The 20,426-nt window shown below is 41.9% G+C and overlaps 1 protein-coding gene across 2 annotated transcripts in view; it reads right to left on the bottom strand.

The window, feature by feature from the left end:
* SDHAF4 (succinate dehydrogenase complex assembly factor 4) overlaps positions 1-17,115 on the bottom strand; it is a 32,524-nt gene extending 15,409 nt beyond the window's left edge. For both annotated transcript variants that reach the window (XM_065911428.1, XM_065911429.1), the window contains exon 1: positions 16,779-17,115. In XM_065911428.1, coding sequence (XP_065767500.1) covers positions 16,779-17,100 — 322 coding nt within the window. In that variant the 5' untranslated portion in view covers positions 17,101-17,115. The remainder of the gene's footprint in view (positions 1-16,778) is intronic.
* Between the last annotated feature and the right edge of the window lie 3,311 nt (positions 17,116-20,426).

Below are 20,426 nucleotides of genomic sequence, written 5' to 3'. Positions count from 1 at the left end.
GTGAGTTGGAAGAAGGAGGAAACAGATTCTCCCCAGGAACCTCCAGAAGACACACAACCCTAACACCTTGGTTTCCACACAGAGAGGCCCATTTCACATTTCTCACCTCCAGAACTATAAGGGTTTTTAAGCCACTGAGTGTGTGGTATTTCATTATACCAGCAATAGGAAACTAAAATAACTGCTTACTAGTTGTTTGATCCTTGTTATTTTTCCTTTTAAAATCCATTTCTTCCCCCTCTAAATTGAAGATAATAGTACCTATCTGATGAGATGACTAAATAGGGCAATTCATTCAAAGCACCTAGCATAATGACAAATTGTATCTATTATTATAGAATTATCTGGAAGCTCCTGGTAGTATTACATATAATCAAAATTTTCTTTCATTACACATATTTTACTCATTTCCTAACAGGCACTATATCATCCTACCCCTGCTTTAAAAAATTACATATATACACACACACACACAGAAATATATTGTGTGTGTGTATACATATACACCTTCCACAGCCAATTTGGAATTTACATGGCTTGTTTGCAAGATTACAAAAAGTTAACATCACAAACTACATTAACAATTTCAAGATAATACATTCTGCATATCCACTGCATAGATCTCAGTGACTGACAACATGGCTAACTCTCTGAATGACCAACTGTAATGCAAATTAGTCTTCTTCCTCAATGAAAGGGCCCATAAAATTCAACGATTAAGAAATAAATATAGTGAGAATAAGATGGTGGAGGAATAGGTGGACGTGGAATACATCTCTCTCCGTGGACACATCAGGAATACACCTTCAGACACAGAAGTGCATCAGTCCTTCCAATGAATATTCAGGGAATGTTTGATGTTTGATGAATGAATGTTTGATCTTCCTGCAGGCCAAGGAACTTTCAAGAGTCCTCCAGCACCACGATTTGCAAGCACTAATTCTTTGGAGCTCAGTATTTATGGTTCAACTCTCACATCCATACATGACTACTGAAAAACCATAACTTTGACTATACACGCCTTTGTTGGCAAAGTGACGTCCCCACTTTTTAATATGCTGTCCAGGTTTGTCATAGTTTTTCTTCCAAGGAGTAAGTGCCTTTTAATTTTATGCCTGCAGCCACCATCTGCAGTGATCCTGGAACCCAAGAAAATAAAATCTGTCACTGTTTCCAATTTTCTTCATCTATTTGTTATGAAATAATGGGACTGGATGCCATGATCTTACTTTTATGAATGTTGAGTTTTAAGCCAGCTTTTTCACTCTCCTCTTTCACCCTCATCAAGGGGCTCTTTAGTTTCTCTCCGCCTTCTGCCATTAGAATGGTATTATCTGCATATCTGAGATTGGTTACATTTCTCCCAGCAACCTTGATTCCAGCTTATGACTTACTATTCAATCCAGCATTTTGCATGATGTAATCGGCACATAAGTTAAATAAGCAAAGTGACAATATACAGCCTTGACGTACTTCATTTCTGATTTTGAACTAGTCCATTGTTCCATGTCTGGTTCTAACTATTGCTTCTTTACCTGCATATTGCTCTCTGAGGATACAGTTAAGATGGTCTGGCAGTACTCAGTTGAGTCAAGTTGCTCAGTCTTGTCTGACTCTTTGCGACCCTATGGACTGCAACACGCCAAGCCTCCATGTCCATCACCAACTCTCGGTGTTTACTCAAACTCATGTTCATTGAGTGATGCCATCCAACCACCTCATCCTCTGTTGTCCCCTTCTCCTCCTGCCTTCAGTCTTTCCCAGCATCAGGGTCCTTTCGAATGAATCAGCTCTTTGCATCAGGTGGCCAAAACATTGGAGTTTCAGCTTCAGCATCAGTCCTTCTAATAAATATTAAGGACTGATTTCCTTTAGAATGGACTTATTGGATCTCCTTGCAGTCCAAGGGATTCTCTAGAGTCTTCTCCAACAACACAGTTCAAAAGCATCAATTCTTTGGTGCTCAGTTTTCTTTATAGTCCAACTCTCACATCCATATATGACCACTGGAAAAATCATAGCCTTGACTAGACAGACCTTTGTTGGCAAAGTAATGTCTCTGCTTTTTAATATGCTGTCTGGATTGGTCATAACTTTTCTTTCAAGGAGTAGGTGTCTTTTAATTTCATGGCTGCAGTCACAATATGCAGTGATTTTGGAGCCCCCCAAAATAAAGTCTGCCACTGTTTCCCCATCTATTTGGCATGAAGTGATGGGATTGGATGCCATGATCTTAGTTTTCTGAATGTTGAACTTTAAGCCAACTTTTCCACTCTCTCCTCTTTCACTTTCAACAAGAGGTTCTTTAGTTCTTCTTCACCTTTGCCATAAGGGTGGTGTTGTCTGCATATCTGAGGTTATTGATATTTCTCCCGGCAATCTTGATTCCAACTTGTGTTTCATCTAGCCCAGCGTTTCTCATGATGTACTCTACATATAAGTTAAATAAACAGGCTGACAATATACAGCTTGGAGGTACTTCTTTTCCTATTTTGAACCAGTCTGTTCTTCTAGGTCCAGTTTTAACTGTTGCTGCCTGACCTGCATACAGATTTCTCAAGAGGCAGGTCAGGTGGTCTGGTATTCCCATCTCTTTGAGAATTTTCCAGTTTGTGGTGATTCACACAGTCAAAGACATGGCATAGTCAATAAAGCAGAAGTGTTTTGGAACTCTCTTGCTTTTTTGATGATCCAAAAGATGTTGGCAATTTGATCTCTGGTTCCTCTGCCTTTTCTAAAACCAGTTCGAACATCTGGAAGTTCACGATTCACATATTGCTGAAACCTGGCTTGGAGAATTTTGAGCATTACTTTACTAGCATGAGTGCAATTGTGCAGTAACTTGAGCATTCTTTGGCATTGCCTTTCTTTGGGATTGGAATGAAAACTGACCTTTTTGAGACGGCATCCAAGTACTGTGTTTCGGACTCTTTTGTTGACCATGATGGCTACTCCATTTCTTCTAAGGGATTCCTGCCCACAGTAGTAGATATAATTTAACTCTGGTCATCTGAGTTAAATTCACCCATTCCAGTCCATTTTAGTTTGGTGATTCCTAGAATGTCGATGTTCACTCTTGTCATCTCTTGTTTGACCACTTCCAATTTCCCTTGAATCATGGACCTAACATTCCAGGATATTGCTCTTTAGAGCATCAGACCTTGCTTCTATCACCAGTCATATCCACAACTGGGTATTGTTTTTGCTTTGGCTCCATCTCTTCATTCTTTCTGGAGTTACTCCTCCACTGATCTCTAGTAGCATATTGGGCAGCTACCAACCTGGGGAGTTCAACTTTCAGTGTCCTATCTTTTTGCCTTTTCATACTATTCATGGGGTTCTCAAGGCAGGAATACTGAAGTGGTTTGACATTCCCTTGTTCAGTGGACCACATTTTGTCAGAATTCTCCACCATGACCCGTCTGTCTTGGGTGGCCCTACACAGCATGACTCATAGTTTCATTGAGTTAGACAAGGCTGTGGTCCACATGATAAGATTGATTAGTTTTCTGTGATAGTGGTTTTCAGCCTGGTAATACTCTCTCTTTAAGAACTACCCACAGTTTGTTGTGATTCACACTCACAGGCTTTAGTGTAGTCAATGAAGCAGAAGTAGATGTTTTTCTGGAACTCCCTTGCTTTCTCCATGACTGAAAGAATGGTGGCAATTTGATCTGTGGTTCCTCTGCTTCTTCAAAACCCAGCTTATACATCTAGAAGTTCTTGGTTCTGTTGAAGCCTAACTTGAAGGATTTTGAGCATTACTTTGCTAGCATGTGAAATCAGTGCAATTGTGTGGTAGTTTGAGCATTCTTTGGCATTGCCCTTCTTTGGGATTGGAATGAAAACTGACCTTTTCCAGTCCCGTGGCTACTGCTGAGTTCTCCAAAATGCTGGCATATTTCATGCAGCATGTTTAGAGCATCATCTTTTAGGATTTGAAATAGCTCAGCTGGAATTGTGTCACCTCCATTAGCTTGTTTGTAGTGATGCTTCTTAAGGCCCACTTGACTTCACACTCCAGAATGCCTGGCTCTAGGTGAGTGACTCTACCATATGGTTATCTGGGTCACTAATATCTTTCTTATATAGTTCTTCTGTGTATTCTTTCCATCACTTCTTAATCTCTCCTGCTTCTATTATTAATAGTTCTTTACCATTTATCAGTTCCATCCATGCAAGAAATGGTCCCTTGGTTATCTCTAATTTTCCTGAATAGATCTCTAGTCTTTCGCATTCTATGGTTTTCCTCTATTTCTCTGCATTATTCATTGAAGAATGCCTTCTTATCTCTCCTTGCTATTCTCTGAAACTGTGCATTCAGTTGGATGTATCTTTCTCTTTCTCCCTTGCCTTTTGCTTCTGCTTTCTGCAGCTATTTGTAAAGCCTCCTCAAGACAATCAGTTTGCCTTCCTGAATTTCTTTTTCTTGGGATGGTTTTGTTCACGGCCTTGAGTACAATGTTACTAACCTCTGTCCATCGTTCTTAAGGCACTGGGTCTACCTCAAGATCTAATCTTTTGAGCCTAATTGTCACCTCCACTGTATAAGCAGAAGGGATTTTATTTAGGTCACCTGAATGGTCTAGTGGTTTCCCCTACTTTCTTCAATTGAAGCCTAAATTTTACAATAAGGTGGGGAAGGAAATGGCAACCCACTCCAATATTCCTGCCTGGAGAATTCCATGGACAGAAGAGCTTGGTGTACTACAGTCCACGGGGTCACAAAAAGTTGGACACAACTGAGTGACTTAAAACACTCTGCAATAAGGAGCTCATGATCTGAACCACAGTCAGCTCCAGGTCTTGTTTTTGGTGAGTGTATGATATGTTTCAAATTTTCTAGAAGTCCATAAGCATTTATGCGAAATAAAAATGGTACAAAATCCCTGGTTATCAAGTATAACATAAACAAAACCTGAAGCTAAAATTTTGCTTCTTAAATGATGCAGATATATGACAGTAAATAATAAAAGTAATATTATGCATTAGGTGCCAATGTGCCAGGCACTGTGTTAGGAGCTGGAAAAAATGTCAACTTATTTGTATAATTGTGATCTATACTAATTCTGTTTAATATGAACATGATCATTTCCTGGAAAGAAGGACACTGGGAAGATGTGGTAAAGACTGCTCAGTGCGTCCAGCAGCCCGGCTGCTTCCCCCCTTCCACTGAGTTTGAGAACACCCACTCCCACCATCTGTGCTCAAGCTGAGCAACAGGCCACTCACTTAGGGATCACATATCCCAGCCTTCCCTGCAGTCAAGCAGCCACATGTCCAAGTTGTGGCCAGTGGGCTGGGTTAGGAATAACATGTGCAAAATATTCAATTCAGTTCAGTTCAGTCACTCAGCCGTGTCCGACTCTTTGCAACCCCATGAATCGCAGCACACCAGGCCTCCCTGTCCATCACCAACTCCCGGAGTCTGCTCAAATTCATGCCCATTGAGTTGGTGATACCATCCAGCCATCTCATCCTCTGTTGTCCCCTTCTCCTCCTGCCCCCAATCCCTCCCAGCATCAGGGTCTTTTCCAACGAGTCAACTCTCCGCATGAGGTGGCCAAAGTATTGGAGTTTCATCTTCAGCATCAGTCCTTCCAATGAACACCCAGGACTGATATCCTTTAGGATGGACTAGTTGGATCTCCTTGCAGTCCAAGGGACTCTCAAGAGTCTTCTCCAACACCACATTTCAAAAGCATCAAGTTTTCAGCGCTCAGCTTTCCTCACAGTCCAACTCTCAGATCCATACATGACTATTGGAAAAACCATAGCCTTGACTAGAGGGACCTCTGTTGACAAAGTAATGTCTCTGCTTTTTAATATGTTGTCTATAAGAAATGTCAAACTCTTCAATGATAAACAAATAACCCTTTTCTAAAGCCAGCTTGAACATCTGGAAGTTCACGGTTCACGTATTGCTGAAGCCTGGCTTGGAGAATTTTGAGAATTACTTTACTAACGTGTGAGATGAGTGCAATTGTACGGCAGTTTGAGCATTCTTTGGCATTGCCTTTCTTAGGGATTGGAATGAAAACTGACCTTTTCCAGTCCTGTGGCCACTGTTGAGTTTTCCAAATTTGCTGTCACACTGAGTGCAGCACTTTCACAGCATCATCTTTCAGGATTTGAAATAGCTCAACTGGAATTCCATCACCTCCACTAGCTTTCTTCGTAGTGATGCTTTCTAAGGCCCACCTGACTTGACATTCCCGGATGCCTGGCTCTAGGTGAGTGATCACACCACTGTGATTATTGGGTCATGAAGATCTTTTTTGTACAGTTCTTCTGTGTATTCTTGCCACCTCTTCTTAATATCTTCTGCTTCTGTCAGGTCCATACTATTTCTGTCCTTTATCGAACCCATCTTTGCATGAAATGTTCCCTTGGTATCTCTAATTTTCTTGAAGAGATCTCTAGTCTTTCCCATTCTGTTGTTTTCCTCTACTTCTTTGCATTGATCACTGAGGAAGGCTTTCTTATCTCTCCTGGCTATTCTTTGGAACTCTGCATTCAAATGGGAATATCTTTCCTTTTTTCCTTTGCTTTTCGCTTCTCTTCTTTTCTCAGCTATTTGTAAGGCCTCCTCAGGCAACCATTTTGCCTTTTTGCATTTTTTTTCCTGTGGGGATGGTCTTGATCCCTGTCTCCTGTACAATGTCACGAACCTCCGTCCATAGTTCATTAGGCTGTCTATCAGATCTAGTCTCTTAAATCTATTTCTCACTTCTACTGTATAGTCATAAGGGATTTGACTTAGGTCATGCCTGAATGGTCTAGTGGTCATCCCTACCTTCTTCAGTTTAAGTTTGAATCTGGCAATTAAGGAGTTCATGATCTGAGCCACAGTCAGCTCTCGGTCTTGTTTTTGCTGACTGTATAGAGTTTCTCCATCTTTGGCTGCAAAGAACATAATCAATCTGATTTTGGTGTTGACCATCTGGTGATGTCCATGTGTAGAGTCTTCTCTTGTGTTGTTGGAACAGGGTGCTTGCTATGACCAGTGCGTTCTCTTGGCAGAACTCTATTAGCCTTTGCCCTGCTTCAGTCTGTACTCCAAGGCCAAATCTGCCTGTTACTCCAGGTGTTTCTTGACTTCCTACTTTTGCAAAATATTTCTCTTATTTCTGCATGGTACATGATTAGACAGGACACTGGGCTCCTTTACAGAAATGAGGACATTCACCATAAAGCTCACATTTTCTTTTTCATGGGACTTTGGCCTTATCCAAAGCCTATTTACAATTGTGTCTATAAGAACATTACAGGCAAGAAGATGACTTTCTAAGAGAACTTAGTAGATTTGGTATGACCTAAGATTATGCATTTTAACAAGTTCCAAGGTGATGCTCCCGTTGCTGGTCCAAAGAGCAAGGGATTAGAAGACAAACTCTAGCTAATGAACACCTTTGTTCTGTGTAAAGATGTTAAAAAAGAAGGCCCTTTGATATTTTAAAGCACTGGTTGACATATCTGTGTTTATGTCAGATTACACACTATGTGCAAGGTTCAAAGACCCTCAGGGAAGCATCTTTCTACAATGTGGATTAGTCTGAGGCTGAAGTTCTTTCAGACACACGGCAGAAGCAAATCCTCTGAGGATAAACAGCTTTTCAACTCACATCTTATGGAAGTCTCAAAGAGGGAATACCAATAAAACATTCAAGGAAACAAGCTATTATATGCAATATCAATAAACAACGGAGCTAGGACCATAAAGATCTGTAAACTGAAATAAAAATTAAAATAAGTAATATGTTTAGGGAAATAAAAATGGAACCAAAGAGAAAAATGAGTAAGAGACTGAAAATTCACTAGGCCAATATTTAAAAGAAAAACAACCCAAAAACAAACAAACAAACACCCCCCAAAACCACAAATTTAAATTTAAAGCTCAATAAAAGGCCTAAATAGCAGAATAGATACAGCTGAAAAGAGTTTGTGGCCCAGAATAAAGTTTTGAAGAAATTATACAGAAAAAATCATAGCAGCAAGGAAATAAATAAAAGTGATGTTAAAATATTTGGAGGATAAAATGAGGGCTAACAAATGTTTGTTTAATCATAGTTCCAGAAGGGGATAATGAAAAGACCAAGACACGTCCAACAGACAGGAATTTTCAGATGTAGGAAACGCAGAGAGCTGCAAAAAAAAAAAAAAAAAAAATTAAATAAGAAAAACACATCTAGACACAAAGTACAATGAAGAAGCCAACATTCTGCTTTTTTAGGAAGATCTAAAAAGTAGCTAGGTAAAGGAGAGATTATTAATGAAGGAACAAACATTAGACAGAGGACCTCCCAAGAGCTATAAAGAAAGCCAGCAGACAGAGAGCTGTGAGACAATGATACATTTACTGAAACTACTTTCCAAGAACGAGAGAAATAAATCATATTTTCAGATTAAAAATAAAATACATGTTTAAAAAAAAGCACTTAGAAACTTTATCACAAGACTATCACCAAAGGGAACTTCTAAACAATGTACTGTAAGAAACTGAATCAAGAAGTAAAGTGTGAGATAAAAAGAGAAAAACAGAAGTTTTAAACATTGACTATATAAAAATGTAATATGTTGATTTGTGTTACTACACAATTCCACCCTAACATATACACAAGAAAACATACACTCACACACACACACAACCCTAAAAGGCTGAACAACAGAGTAGGAGGGTGAATGAATTCAAAGCATTTCTAAGCTTTGTACTGTTTAGGAGGAACATGAAGATATTAATTAACTTCAACTTCCTCAAGCATGCATTCAGATTTCAAGAGCAACCAATAAAAAGCAATGTGTATCTTCAAAATCACAGAGGAAAAAAATGAAAGAAGAAAACATTTAATTGAAAGTATGACAAATAGAAGGTACAAAAAATGAGATGGCAGAAATAAGGTCAATTTTATCAGTAAATATACAGTATTGACTATGCCAAAGCCTTTGACTGTGTGGATCACAATAAACTGTGGAAAATTCTGAAAGAGACTGGCATCAGACCACCTGACCTGCCTCTTGAGAAACCTGTATGCAGGTCAGGAAGCAACAGTTAGAACTGGAAATGGAACAACAGACTGGTTCCAAATAGGAAAAGGAGTACATCAAGGCTGTATATTGTCACCCTGCTTATTTAACTTATATGCAGAGTACATCATAGAAACGCTGGGCTGGAGGAAGCACAAGCTGGAATCAAGATTGCCCAGAGAAATATCAATAACCTCAGATATGCAGATGACACCACCCTTATGGCAGAAAGTGAAGAACTAAAGAGCCTCTTGATGAAAGTGAAAGAGGAGAGTGAAAAAGTTGGCTTAAAGATCAACATTCAGAAAACTAATATCATGGCATTCCGGTCGCATCACTTCATGGCAAACAGAGGGGGACACAGTGTCAGACTTTATTTTTCTGGGCTCTAAAATCACTGCAGATGGTGACTGAAGCCATGAAATTAAAAGATGTTTACTCCTTGGAAGGAAAGTTATGACCAACCTAGAGAGCATATTAAAAAGCAGAGACATTACTTTGTCAACAAAGGTCCGTCTAGTCAAGGCTATGGTTTTTCCAGCAGTTATGTATGGATGAGAGTTGGACTAAAGAAAGCTGAGTGCCAAAGAATTGATGCTTTTGAACTGTGGTGTTGGAGAAGACTCTTGAGAGTCCCTTGGACTGCAAGGAGGTCCAACCAGTCCATCCTAAAGGAGATCAGTCCTGGGTGTTCATTGGAAGGACTGATGCTGAAGCTGAAACTCCAATACTTTGGCCACCTGATGCAAAGAGCTGACTCATTGGAAAAGACCCTGATGCTGGGAGGGATTCGGGGCAGGAGGAGAAGGGGACGACAGAGGACGAGATGGTTGGATGGCATCACTGACTCGATGGACATAGGTTTGAGTAAACTCCGGGAGTTGGTGATGGACAGGGAGGCCTGGCGTGCTGTGGTTCATGGGGTCACAAAGAGTCGGACATGACTGAGCGACTGAACTGAAATGGAGTCCCCGATAAACAAAACAGTTCCAGTCTGAGAGTGTTTGTAAGTCCTACTTGTTCATAAGTCCGACAGAGGCGCCTGCAATGCAGGAGCCTTCAGTTCGATTCCTGGGTTTAGAAGCTCCCCTGGAGAAGGGATAGGCTGCCCATTCCAGTATTCCTGGGCCTCCCTGGTGGCGCAGATGGTAAAGAATCCACCCACAGTGTGGGAGACCTGGGTTCAATCTCCGGGTTGGGAAGATCTGGAGGAGGGCATGGCAACCCACTACAGTATTCTTGCCTGAGGAATCCCCATGGACAGAGGAGCCTGGTGGGCTACAGTCCATGAGGTTGCAAAGAGCTGGACACAACTGACATGACTGAGTGACTAAGCACAACATACAGTAAGTCCCCTACATACCAAAGTTCCAGTCCAAGAGCGTTTGTTAAGTCCTACGTGTTTGTAAGTCCAACAGAGTTAGTCTTCCCCTGTTAAAGGTAGCTCAATTGGTAAAGAATCCACCTGTAATGCAGGAGACCCCGGTTTGATTCCTGGGTCAGGAAGATCCCCTGGAGAAGGGATAGGCTACCCACTCCAGTATTCCTGGGCTTCCTCCGTGGCCCAGCTGGTAAAGAATCCACCTGCAATGCAGGAGACCTGGGTTCAATCCCTGGGTTAAGAAGATCCCCTGGAGAAGAGAAAGGCTACCCACTCCAGTATTCTGGCCTGGAGGATTCCAGGGACTGTATAGCCCATGGGGTGGGTCGCAGAGAGTCGGGCATGACTGAGCAACTTTCACTTTTCATCCAAGTATCACAGTGGGCTATATAGTACTGTACTATAAGTTTATAAAACTTCTCACAGAAATAATACATAAAAAAAACAAACACAAAAATAAAGAAAACATTTTTAATCTTATGGTACAGTACCTTGAAAAATACAGTATGACAGCTCAACAACTGCCATACAAGGGCTGGGCTGGCATCAAGTGAACAGGCAGGAGTTACTGCCTGGAGGAAGGAGAGGAGGTGGAAGATGGTAGAGCTGAAGAATCATCAGCAATAGATGCAGGGCAAGTTGCAATTTCAATCTCACCTGACGTTGACAGAACACATGTTCACATCTTTGAAAGTTCACAACCTGAAGATTTAGATGTAGGTGACTTACAGTGACTGCAAATAGATTGAGCTCTCCAGTTAAAAGGTATATACTATCAGACTTCAAAATAAAAACTCACCAAAATCTAGTCTTATGCTGTTTATATATAAGAGAATTATCATGTGTTACCAACAGTGTTACCTGTTGGATATTCCAGGCAAGAATACTGGCGTGGGTTGCCATGCCCTTCTCCAAGAGATCTTCCCAACCCAGGAATCAAACTTGAGTCTCTGAAGTCTCCTGCACTGCAGGTGACTTTATTCCTGGTAGAATAATGACTTAAATACAAAAAAGCCAAACTACAGACCTTTAAAGAGAAAATATAGGAGAATATCTTTACGACCTTACAGCTGGGAAGGCCTTCTTACAGAAGACTACAAAGTACTGATAATAAAAGGATCAAGACAAGAAGAAAACATTACAAATTTGTTTACCAAAAGCGCCAACTGGGAAGCCCACATAGCTATATAGAGAGCAAAAATTAGAACTTTATGCCGATATATTTAAAGTATACAAAGTGAACAATTTCCTAGAAAAATCCATCAAAACTTAATTAAGAAGAGAAAATCTGATAAATACCACAATATTCATTACAGAAATTAAACTAGTAATTTAAAATCTTACCTCACACCAAAGGGCAGTGTAAATTGTAATAAACACTCAAGGAATGGCTTATTTCAATCTTAAAGAAATGGATGAAAAGACTCTTAAATTCCTTGTAAGAGGCTAGAATAACTTTAATTTCAAAACCAGAAAAGGAAATTACAAGAGAGGAAAACTACGGGGCAGTTTTTAAACAAAATATCAGCATACCACACCCAATATTATGATAACATAACCATTCTGATACATCTGAATATTTTCTAGGAATCCAAGAGTAAATCAGCACTAGAAAAATCTGTAATTCACTAACCTACCGTATTAAACAAGAAAAATGAATTAACAATAAGATGAAGAAAAATGAATTTTTCAAGATTTCTTCTGTCTTAAAAAAACAGATAACCACATAAACAAACAAACAAAACCTCAATCCTTCTAGAAATGGCAAGGAACTTCATTAACTTAATGAAGGGCACATCTACAGCTAATATTGCATGATGAAATATGAACACATTCCCTTTATAATTATGAACAAGTATGCCTACCATCACTTCTAGTCAACACTGTACTGAAAAACTTGACCAAGAACAGAAAAACAAGAGACAATAAAAAAGATATAAAGACTGAAAAGGGAGAAATAGATTTTCATTATTTGCAGGCAATATTTGTGTCTGCCCAGCACCACCCCCACCAAAATCTGCAAATAAATTATTGAAATTAATAAAGTAATTTACCCAGGTTACCAGATACAAAATCAATAAACAAGTCAACTGTGTTTCCATACATAAGCAGAAATTAGAAAATAATAATCTTAGAATATACTGAGCAGTTGTAACCAAATTCCAGCAGAAACTTTTAAAAAATAATTTTATATGGAAGCAGATATCCAAGAATAGCCAAGACACTTCTGAAAAAAAAACATGAGAGGACTTACCCTACTAAATATTAAGAGTTGCTACAAAAGCATGGTTATTAAGATAGGTATTACATCACAGAACAGACAAATAGATCAGTGAAACTGAAAAGAGAGCCAAGAAATAAACCCAGGTGTCCATGCATATGTAAGATAGCTGCATTTCATCAGGGGGCGGGGGGAAGTCCAACATACGGACATGGGACAACTGGTTGCTGACATGGGAAAAAAGTGAAATCAGTTTCCTGCCTCACGCCATGCATGAAAATAAATGCCTGGTAGAATAAAGACTTAAATACAAAAAAACCAAAGTATAGACCTTTAAGGAGAAAATATAGAATATCTTTAGGACCTTAGGGTTGGGAAAGCTTTCTTACAGAAGACTACAAAGCACTGGTAATAAACAAAAGGATCAAGACAAGAAGATAACATTACAAATTTGTTTACCAAGAGATATCTTTCCTTTGAAGCTCTGAAATTGTACAGTCAGATACATAATTTTATTCTGTCTACTGCTGAAGATAATTTTATTTTAAATTTTATTTTTGGCTTTATTTTTATTTTGGGTCTTCTTGCTCTGTGGGCTTTTCTCTAGTTGCAGCGAGTAGGCACAGAGGTGCATCACTGCAGAGCCTTCTCCTGTTGCTGAGCACCGGGTGGATGGGCATCAACAGCTGTGGGCATCAACAGCTGTGGCACGGGCTCAGTGGTTGAATCCACCGGCTCTTGGGCACAGGCTCAAAAGCTGTGGTGCACAGGCTCAGCCGCTCTACAGCATTTGGGATCTTCCTGGACCAGGGATCGAACCCGTGTCTCCTGCACTGGCAGGTGAATTCTTTACCAATGAGCCACCAGGGAAGCTCTGAAGATAGTTTTTTAAGAAAGACACCATAAGAGTGACAAAAACAGTTCACAAACCTAGCTTGTATGGCTGATATCTTAACTGATATCTTGGGCCTACATAGTTCCTCCAGTCTTTCCGCTGACCCTACCCAGGACTGTATGGGGTAAATCGCTCTCTATTATCAAGGGCTCAGTAGTTGATAGATACTGTTTAATAATCATTAGGATCAGGTGACCCCTAAATTGTTTAGTCCCCTTAAACAAGGATGAAAACCTTAGCTGACATATTCCCAGCCGCCACGAGACCAATTAGTTAGTTAAGTCGCTCAGTCGTGTCCGACTCTTTTCGACCCCATGGACTGTAGTCCACCAGGCTCCTCCATCCATGGGATTCTCCAGGCAAGAATACTGGAGTGGGTTGCCATTTCCCTCGATCTTCCCGACCCTGGGATTGAACCTGGGACTCCTGCATTGCAGGCAGATGATTTAACCTCTGAGCCACCAGGGAACTACCATTAGCCATTCATAAATCTTGACTTAGGAAGATGCACTTCCTGCTTCTACATACATACCTTCCACCTTCACATGCTGTTGTGCTGTGCTTAATCGCTCAGTCGTGTCCTCCTCTTTGTGACCCCATGGACTGAAGCCCACCAGGCTCCACTGTTCATAGGGATTCTCCAGGCAATACTGGAGTGGGTTGCCATTTCCTTCTCCAGGGGATCTTCCCGACCCAGAGATCAAACCCAGGTCTCCTGCATTGTGGGCAGATTCTTTACTGTCTGAGCCACCAGGGAGGCCCAGGAATGCTCAATGGGGTAGCCTACTCCTTCTCCAGGGAAACTTCACAACTCACGAACTGAACCAGGGCCCCCTGCACTGCAGGCGGGTTCTTTACCAGCTGAGCTACCAGGGAAGCCCATACACCTTCATACCCTAGGTTAACTATGAAACTGTCCCAGCGGTCCCTTGGCAGTGTAGAGTACAGCTGCTAGTGCTTCCTGATGGCCGCGTGCCTGATCCCAGTCTGTAAGTCACCTTATGATAAACTGACCTGCTGATTGTATGAACCTCCCTGCCTCACTTTTTCAGTCTCAAGATGCCTTCTCAGTTCAGTATCCACTTGTCATTTCTGTCATCCTCAAACAGAGCTATTTGCCACACATACACAACTTAAAAAAGGCATAGTGGTCAAATATATGTAAAGAATATAGATAAGCAAGACAAACAATCCAATAAGAAAATGAAGATACATTTCACCAGAAAAATAAAAAAACTTCTGAAAAGATGTTTCATTTCTCTAACCAGAGAAATGCAAAATCATAATGAAATACTATTTCAACACCCTACACACAGACAAAAATTAAATTTTCTGATGCTATCAGATGTTGGCAAGTATTTGGAGAAATAGGAACTCTGATACACTGCTGGCAGAAGTATAAATTGCCAGTAGGAATGAAAAATGCCTTTACAACTTGGCATCACATTGTAAAACTGAACAGGTCTTTACCATATATTCCAGGAATTCGACCTCTTGTGCAAGTGCACCCACATATACACCAGATGTGTAGCAGCCAAACCTGGGGCTTCCCGAATTACACAACGTCTACTGAGAGGGGGAAAGGAAAAAAGTATGATGTGTGTGTCTTTAATTGCTAAGTTGTGTCCGACTCTCTTGTGACCCCAGGGACTGCCAGGTCCCTCTGTCCATGGAATCTCCCAGGCAAGAATACTAGAGTGGGTTGCCATTTCCTTCTCCTGGGGATTTCCCCCACCCAAGGATGGAACCCACATCTCCTGCTTGGCAGGCGGATTCTTTACCACAGAGCCACTTGGGAAACCCCCTAAAGGTATGATAACACTTTCACCATTTACTAATTACAACATCACATAACAATATGGATGGATTTCAGAACAATGTTGGTTGAAAATTTGTTTCAAGTAAAACAAATACAAAAGGCATGAAGTCATTTCTATAAAGTTACACAACTGCAAAACCAAGCAGCACACAGCTCGGCAATGGAAACATTCTATTTCTTAAAGTGGAAAATGGGTTCATAAATGTTGGCTTTGCTTCTTCACTCATATATGTTGTATAAATTTTTGGTATGAAACACTTCATTGTTAAGCTTTTAACCTTAGTGGAAAAGGGATGTTAAATAAACTCACAGCAAAATTTTATACAGTTATTACTTTGAGATTTGCATAGCAAGGGGGCTTTTACTTTCCATATTATTCATTTCCAGACCATTTACAATTTTTACAATCAGCAAGTGGTATGTCTGGGTCATGTACACATTGCTATATTCAAAATGAATAACCAAAGACCCATTGTTTAGCCAGTCAAACTGTACTTAATGTTATGTGCTAGCCTGGATGGGGCAGGAGGGCGTGGTTTGAGAGAGAATGGATACATGTATATGTATGGCTGGGTCCCTTTCCCGCTCCCTTGACACTACCACAACATTGTTAATCCGCTATACACTGATAAAAATAAAAAGCTTAAAGTCTGAAAAAAATACAAAAACAAAAAGCAGTATGTCTGGGGAGAAATGATGATACAAATGAAAACAAGCTATATATAAATAAAAACTATATATATATATATATATATATATATATGTATGAAAGCAAACATCTTGGGCCCATTAGGATGCCGGCTGGAACTGTCTTCCACTTTCAATTTCTCCAGGATGTCCTAAATTAAAACTATGCTTAGAATATTCTGTGGGTTAAGGCTGTAACATATATCGAGAAAAATTGTCAACAAAAAGGGCTTTAAAAAAAAAGTCTGTTTTTTACTGAAAGCATGCATACTTTAATAGCCTCCTGTTTTCATCTAATTTTTATTATACTTTTTTGCCTTGGCCTACTTTTCCAAAATTCAGTGCTCTCCCATATTTTGTACTGCAAGCTGCCATAAATCCTTCCCGATGTAAATACCCTTAGTAAACGCGGTTGCACTGCCATAGGGCCCGCTTTTCCGCACTGTGCACGCGCACTAGCGCGCGGCGCGCCCTCCAGAACCCGGAACTTCCGCCCCCCTTGGTGGCCAGTCCGGCGGCCGGCGGAAAGCAGGCGAGCGGCCGGGCGGGCCCTGTGACCGTGCCGCTTGGGTTCCACCTGAGCCCGGGAGGGAAGGACCCGCCCGCGCACGAGTCCGACGAACAGGGAGGCTCCGCGGCCCCGGAGGCCCCCGAGACTGCAGCACACCGCCGCCCCGCCGGACACGTTTCTCTCGGGGCTTGGGCCTTCGCGACCCTGTCCACGACCTCGGCCCCGGCCCGGGCGCCTTACTTGCCGCTCTCCACGCTGTAGCCGGGACGCGGCCCAGCAACGAAGCGAGGCCTAACGCAGCCATGGCGTCCGCTCCCGCGGCGTCCGCAACGGCCTGCCCTGAGGTGTTAGCGGGTCGCGTAGTCCCGGCACGCCCCGCGACTGGGGCGAGGCTGCGTGCGGACGGGGGCGGGGCCTGTGCGGCAGGGGCGTGGCCTGAAGGGGGCGGGGCTCTCTGGCGCGGAGCTGGCCTCTCTGCGGTCCGACCCTGGGCGGTCTGCAAGAAAAAGTTGAACAGCTCAGCCTTCTCTTGAAGAACAACCCAAACTACCCTTAACCCCATGTTGATGAAAACCTCAAATTGTGTCTAAAGGTGGATCCCCCCCAAACGGAGGGAATGCCTTCGTTTGTTCATCTTAATCTGTTTGCTTCGCCTCAACTTGAAGGTGAAGGTCTCTTGGGAGCTTGCTGTTCCAGGCCACAAAGATTGGGCACCTGCTGCTCTTTGCTCGTGCAGTAGGTTTCTTTCTCCTCAGTTCTCTCTCTCTAATTTTTTACATGTCTGCTTATTCAGTGAACTCGCACTCACTTACCGGGCGGACTGGAAGATGCAGTTTGAGTGCAGCACCGAGCAGAAGGCTCTCATCTCGTCCAGCTGCAGGGAGGGAGAACTGCATCTGCGTTCCTGGTCCAGCGGCTCCAGTGACGTTCGGAGAACGTATGGCAGGGCAGGAGGCTTCATGGGACCCGTGGAGGGCTACACAGAATCACAGTGGCGTCCCTTTGAGAGAGAGATATATATATATTTATATATAATATATTATTATATTTAATATATATTATTATATATAATATACACATAATAATATATATTAATAATATATAATATACATAATATATATAATAAAATATATATTTATTATTATATATATATTATTTTTTTTAAGCAAAGTTTTTGTCTTGCTCTTGGGCCCATTACTTTGCCAACAAAGGTCTGTCTAGTCAAAGTCTTGGTTTTTCCAGTAGTCATGTATGGATGTGAGAGTTGGACTATTAACAAAGCTGAGCGCCAAAGAATTGGTGCTTTTGAACTGTGGTGTTGGAGGAGTGTGGATGCTTTGGCTGCAAGAAGATCCAACCAGTCCATCCTGAAAGACATCAGTCCTGAATACTCATTGGAAGGACTGATGTTCGAGCTGAAACTTCCATACTTTGACCACCTGATGTGAAGAACTGACTTGTTTGAAAAGACCCTGATGCTGGGAAAGATCAAAAGCAGGAAGAGAAAGGGACGACAGAGGGTGAGATGGTTGGCATCATGGACTCAATGGACATGAGTTTGAGTAAGCTCTGGGAGTTGGTGATGGACAGGGAGGCCTGGCATGCTGCAGTCCATGGGGTTGCAAAAAGTCAGACACGACTGAGTGACTGAGCTGAGCTGAACTGGGCCCTGGTCATGTCTGACCAAGTAACATCACATGGCTGCAATCTGTGTTCTCTGAATGAGAGATATCTGTTTCTCCTAGATAAGGACTCCTTTCACCAAGAGGAAGTGGTATTTTCAGAAAGGCCCAAAGCCAAAACCCCAGCAGGTTTCATTAACAAGTAGCTCGGTAGGTTGCACACACACCTCTTCACCCTTAGTTCATATTTACAGCTTGATAATGAGTTCTATGTGACCACTTGATCGAGGAAAAAAACTCAAAATTAATTGCAGAGGGCTTTGCTCAATATACTGACCAGTTCTGGCAAATGACTGCTTTGGTAGTTCGAGCCCCATTTTACAGGTGCCTTGAGGAACAGCAGAGACAAAAAAAGTAAAAATAAATCCTCCCAGAGGGAAGAACTTTATCTTATACTCTGCCTGGAAGGAGGCAGAACTTGAAATAAAGATATGCATCATTTCATGGGCACTGAAACAAGTGGTGAGGGACTGGGAAAATGTAAAGGTTTTGTGATACTTTTTTGGAATTAGGACATCTCCAAATGACATCAAAGCATAACATTTGGGTCCCACTGAATGCTCAAAAGAAGGGTCCTGTTGCAAAAAGGCTTTTAATCAGAACAAGAGTCAGTTCAGTTCAGTTGCTCAGTCATGTCCAACTCTTTGCCAGGCTTCTGTGTCCATCACCAACCCTGGAGCTTGCTCAAACTCAGGTCCATACAGTCTGTGATGTCATCACACCATCTCATCCTCTGTCATCCCCTGCTCCTCCGCCTTCAATCTTTCCTAGCATCCGGGTCTTTTCTAGTCACATCAGGTGGCCAAAGTATTGGAGCTTCAGCTTCAGCATCAGTCCTTTCAATGAATATTCAGGACTGATTTCCTTTAGGGTTGACTGGTTTGGTCTCCTTGCAGTCCAAGGAACCCTCAAGAGTCTTCTCCAACACCACAGTTCAAAAGCATCAATTCTTTGGTGCTAAGTTTTCTTTATGGTTCAACTCTCACATCCATACATGACTACTGGAAAAACCAAAGCTTTGACTGCAGAACAAGATTACTGTAGGTTATCTATTGCTACCTAACATACCAACATTTTGTGGCTTAAAACAATAAACATCTATTCTCTCACCGCTTTTGTGCCTCCGGCTCTAGGTATTAAATGAGATTGCAGTCAAGCTGTGAGCTGGGTTCGTGTCTCACATGGAGGCTTGACTAATGGGAGGATCGGCTCCTGAGCTCACCCACCTGATTATTGGCAGGTATTAGTTCTTTGCAATTTTTGGACTGAAGACCTTCCTCAGTTCTGCGCTATATGGGCTTCTCCAGAAGTCATCTTACAACATGGCAGCTGAGAGTCCACGAACAAGCAGGAGAACAATGGAGACTGCTGGAGATGGAAGGCACGGTCCCTTTGTAATCTCACCTCAGAAGTGACGACCTATCACTTTTGCTGAATTCTTAATTAGCAGTGAACCAGCGAACCCAGCCCACGTCAGAGAGAGGGGATCACACCAGGGGAGAATGCCAGCAGTGGGGGTCACTGAAGGGCTTTTTAGCGGCTGGTTACCACTGCGACAACTCTGTAGGCATCAGTCAGTCTCTGCCCCTCACCACAGCTGTGCTTGTTCAGTGCATCCCTGACAAGGCAGCCACAGTGGCATGGAGGCATGACTGTATTGTTAACATAATTTCACCCTGGCCAAGTCTGATGGGCTAGCACCACTACTTGCAAAGACAAACCCAATCTTGATATAGTATGGAACGGCCTGAGTGGCGGCTCTTGACTATAAGTGACTCTACTATGATGAGTGAAGTGAAAGTTGCTCAGTCGTGTCTGACTCTTTGCGACCCCATGGAATTCTCCAGGTCAGAGTATTGGAGTGGGTAGCCTTTCCCTTCTCCAGGGGATCTTTCCAGCCCAGGGATTGAACCCAGGTCTCCTACATCTATAATGAAGGAGGTAGCAATTTGCTGTATAGGAATAAACAATTATTTGGGGTTTGGATTGTTATGCCTGACTTGTGCTTCTTTTATGCACTTCACCTGTGGACTTACTGAATACCTTACATTCCATACACTTCATGTCGCCTCCCTTACAAAATTGTTTCTTACCAAAGAACTCACTGATGACTGTGGGTACAGAGGCCTGTGGGATAAACCAGCTTCATCACATATCCCATCAACCCAGAAGCAACTGGTCTTGTAGGACAGCCCCATGTGAGAAA

The sequence above is a fragment of the Muntiacus reevesi genome, chromosome 19 (genome assembly GCF_963930625.1).
Source record: "Muntiacus reevesi chromosome 19, mMunRee1.1, whole genome shotgun sequence".
Classification (NCBI taxonomy): Eukaryota; Metazoa; Chordata; class Mammalia; order Artiodactyla; family Cervidae; genus Muntiacus; species Muntiacus reevesi.
This window is presented reverse-complemented; position numbering and strand designations above follow the sequence as displayed.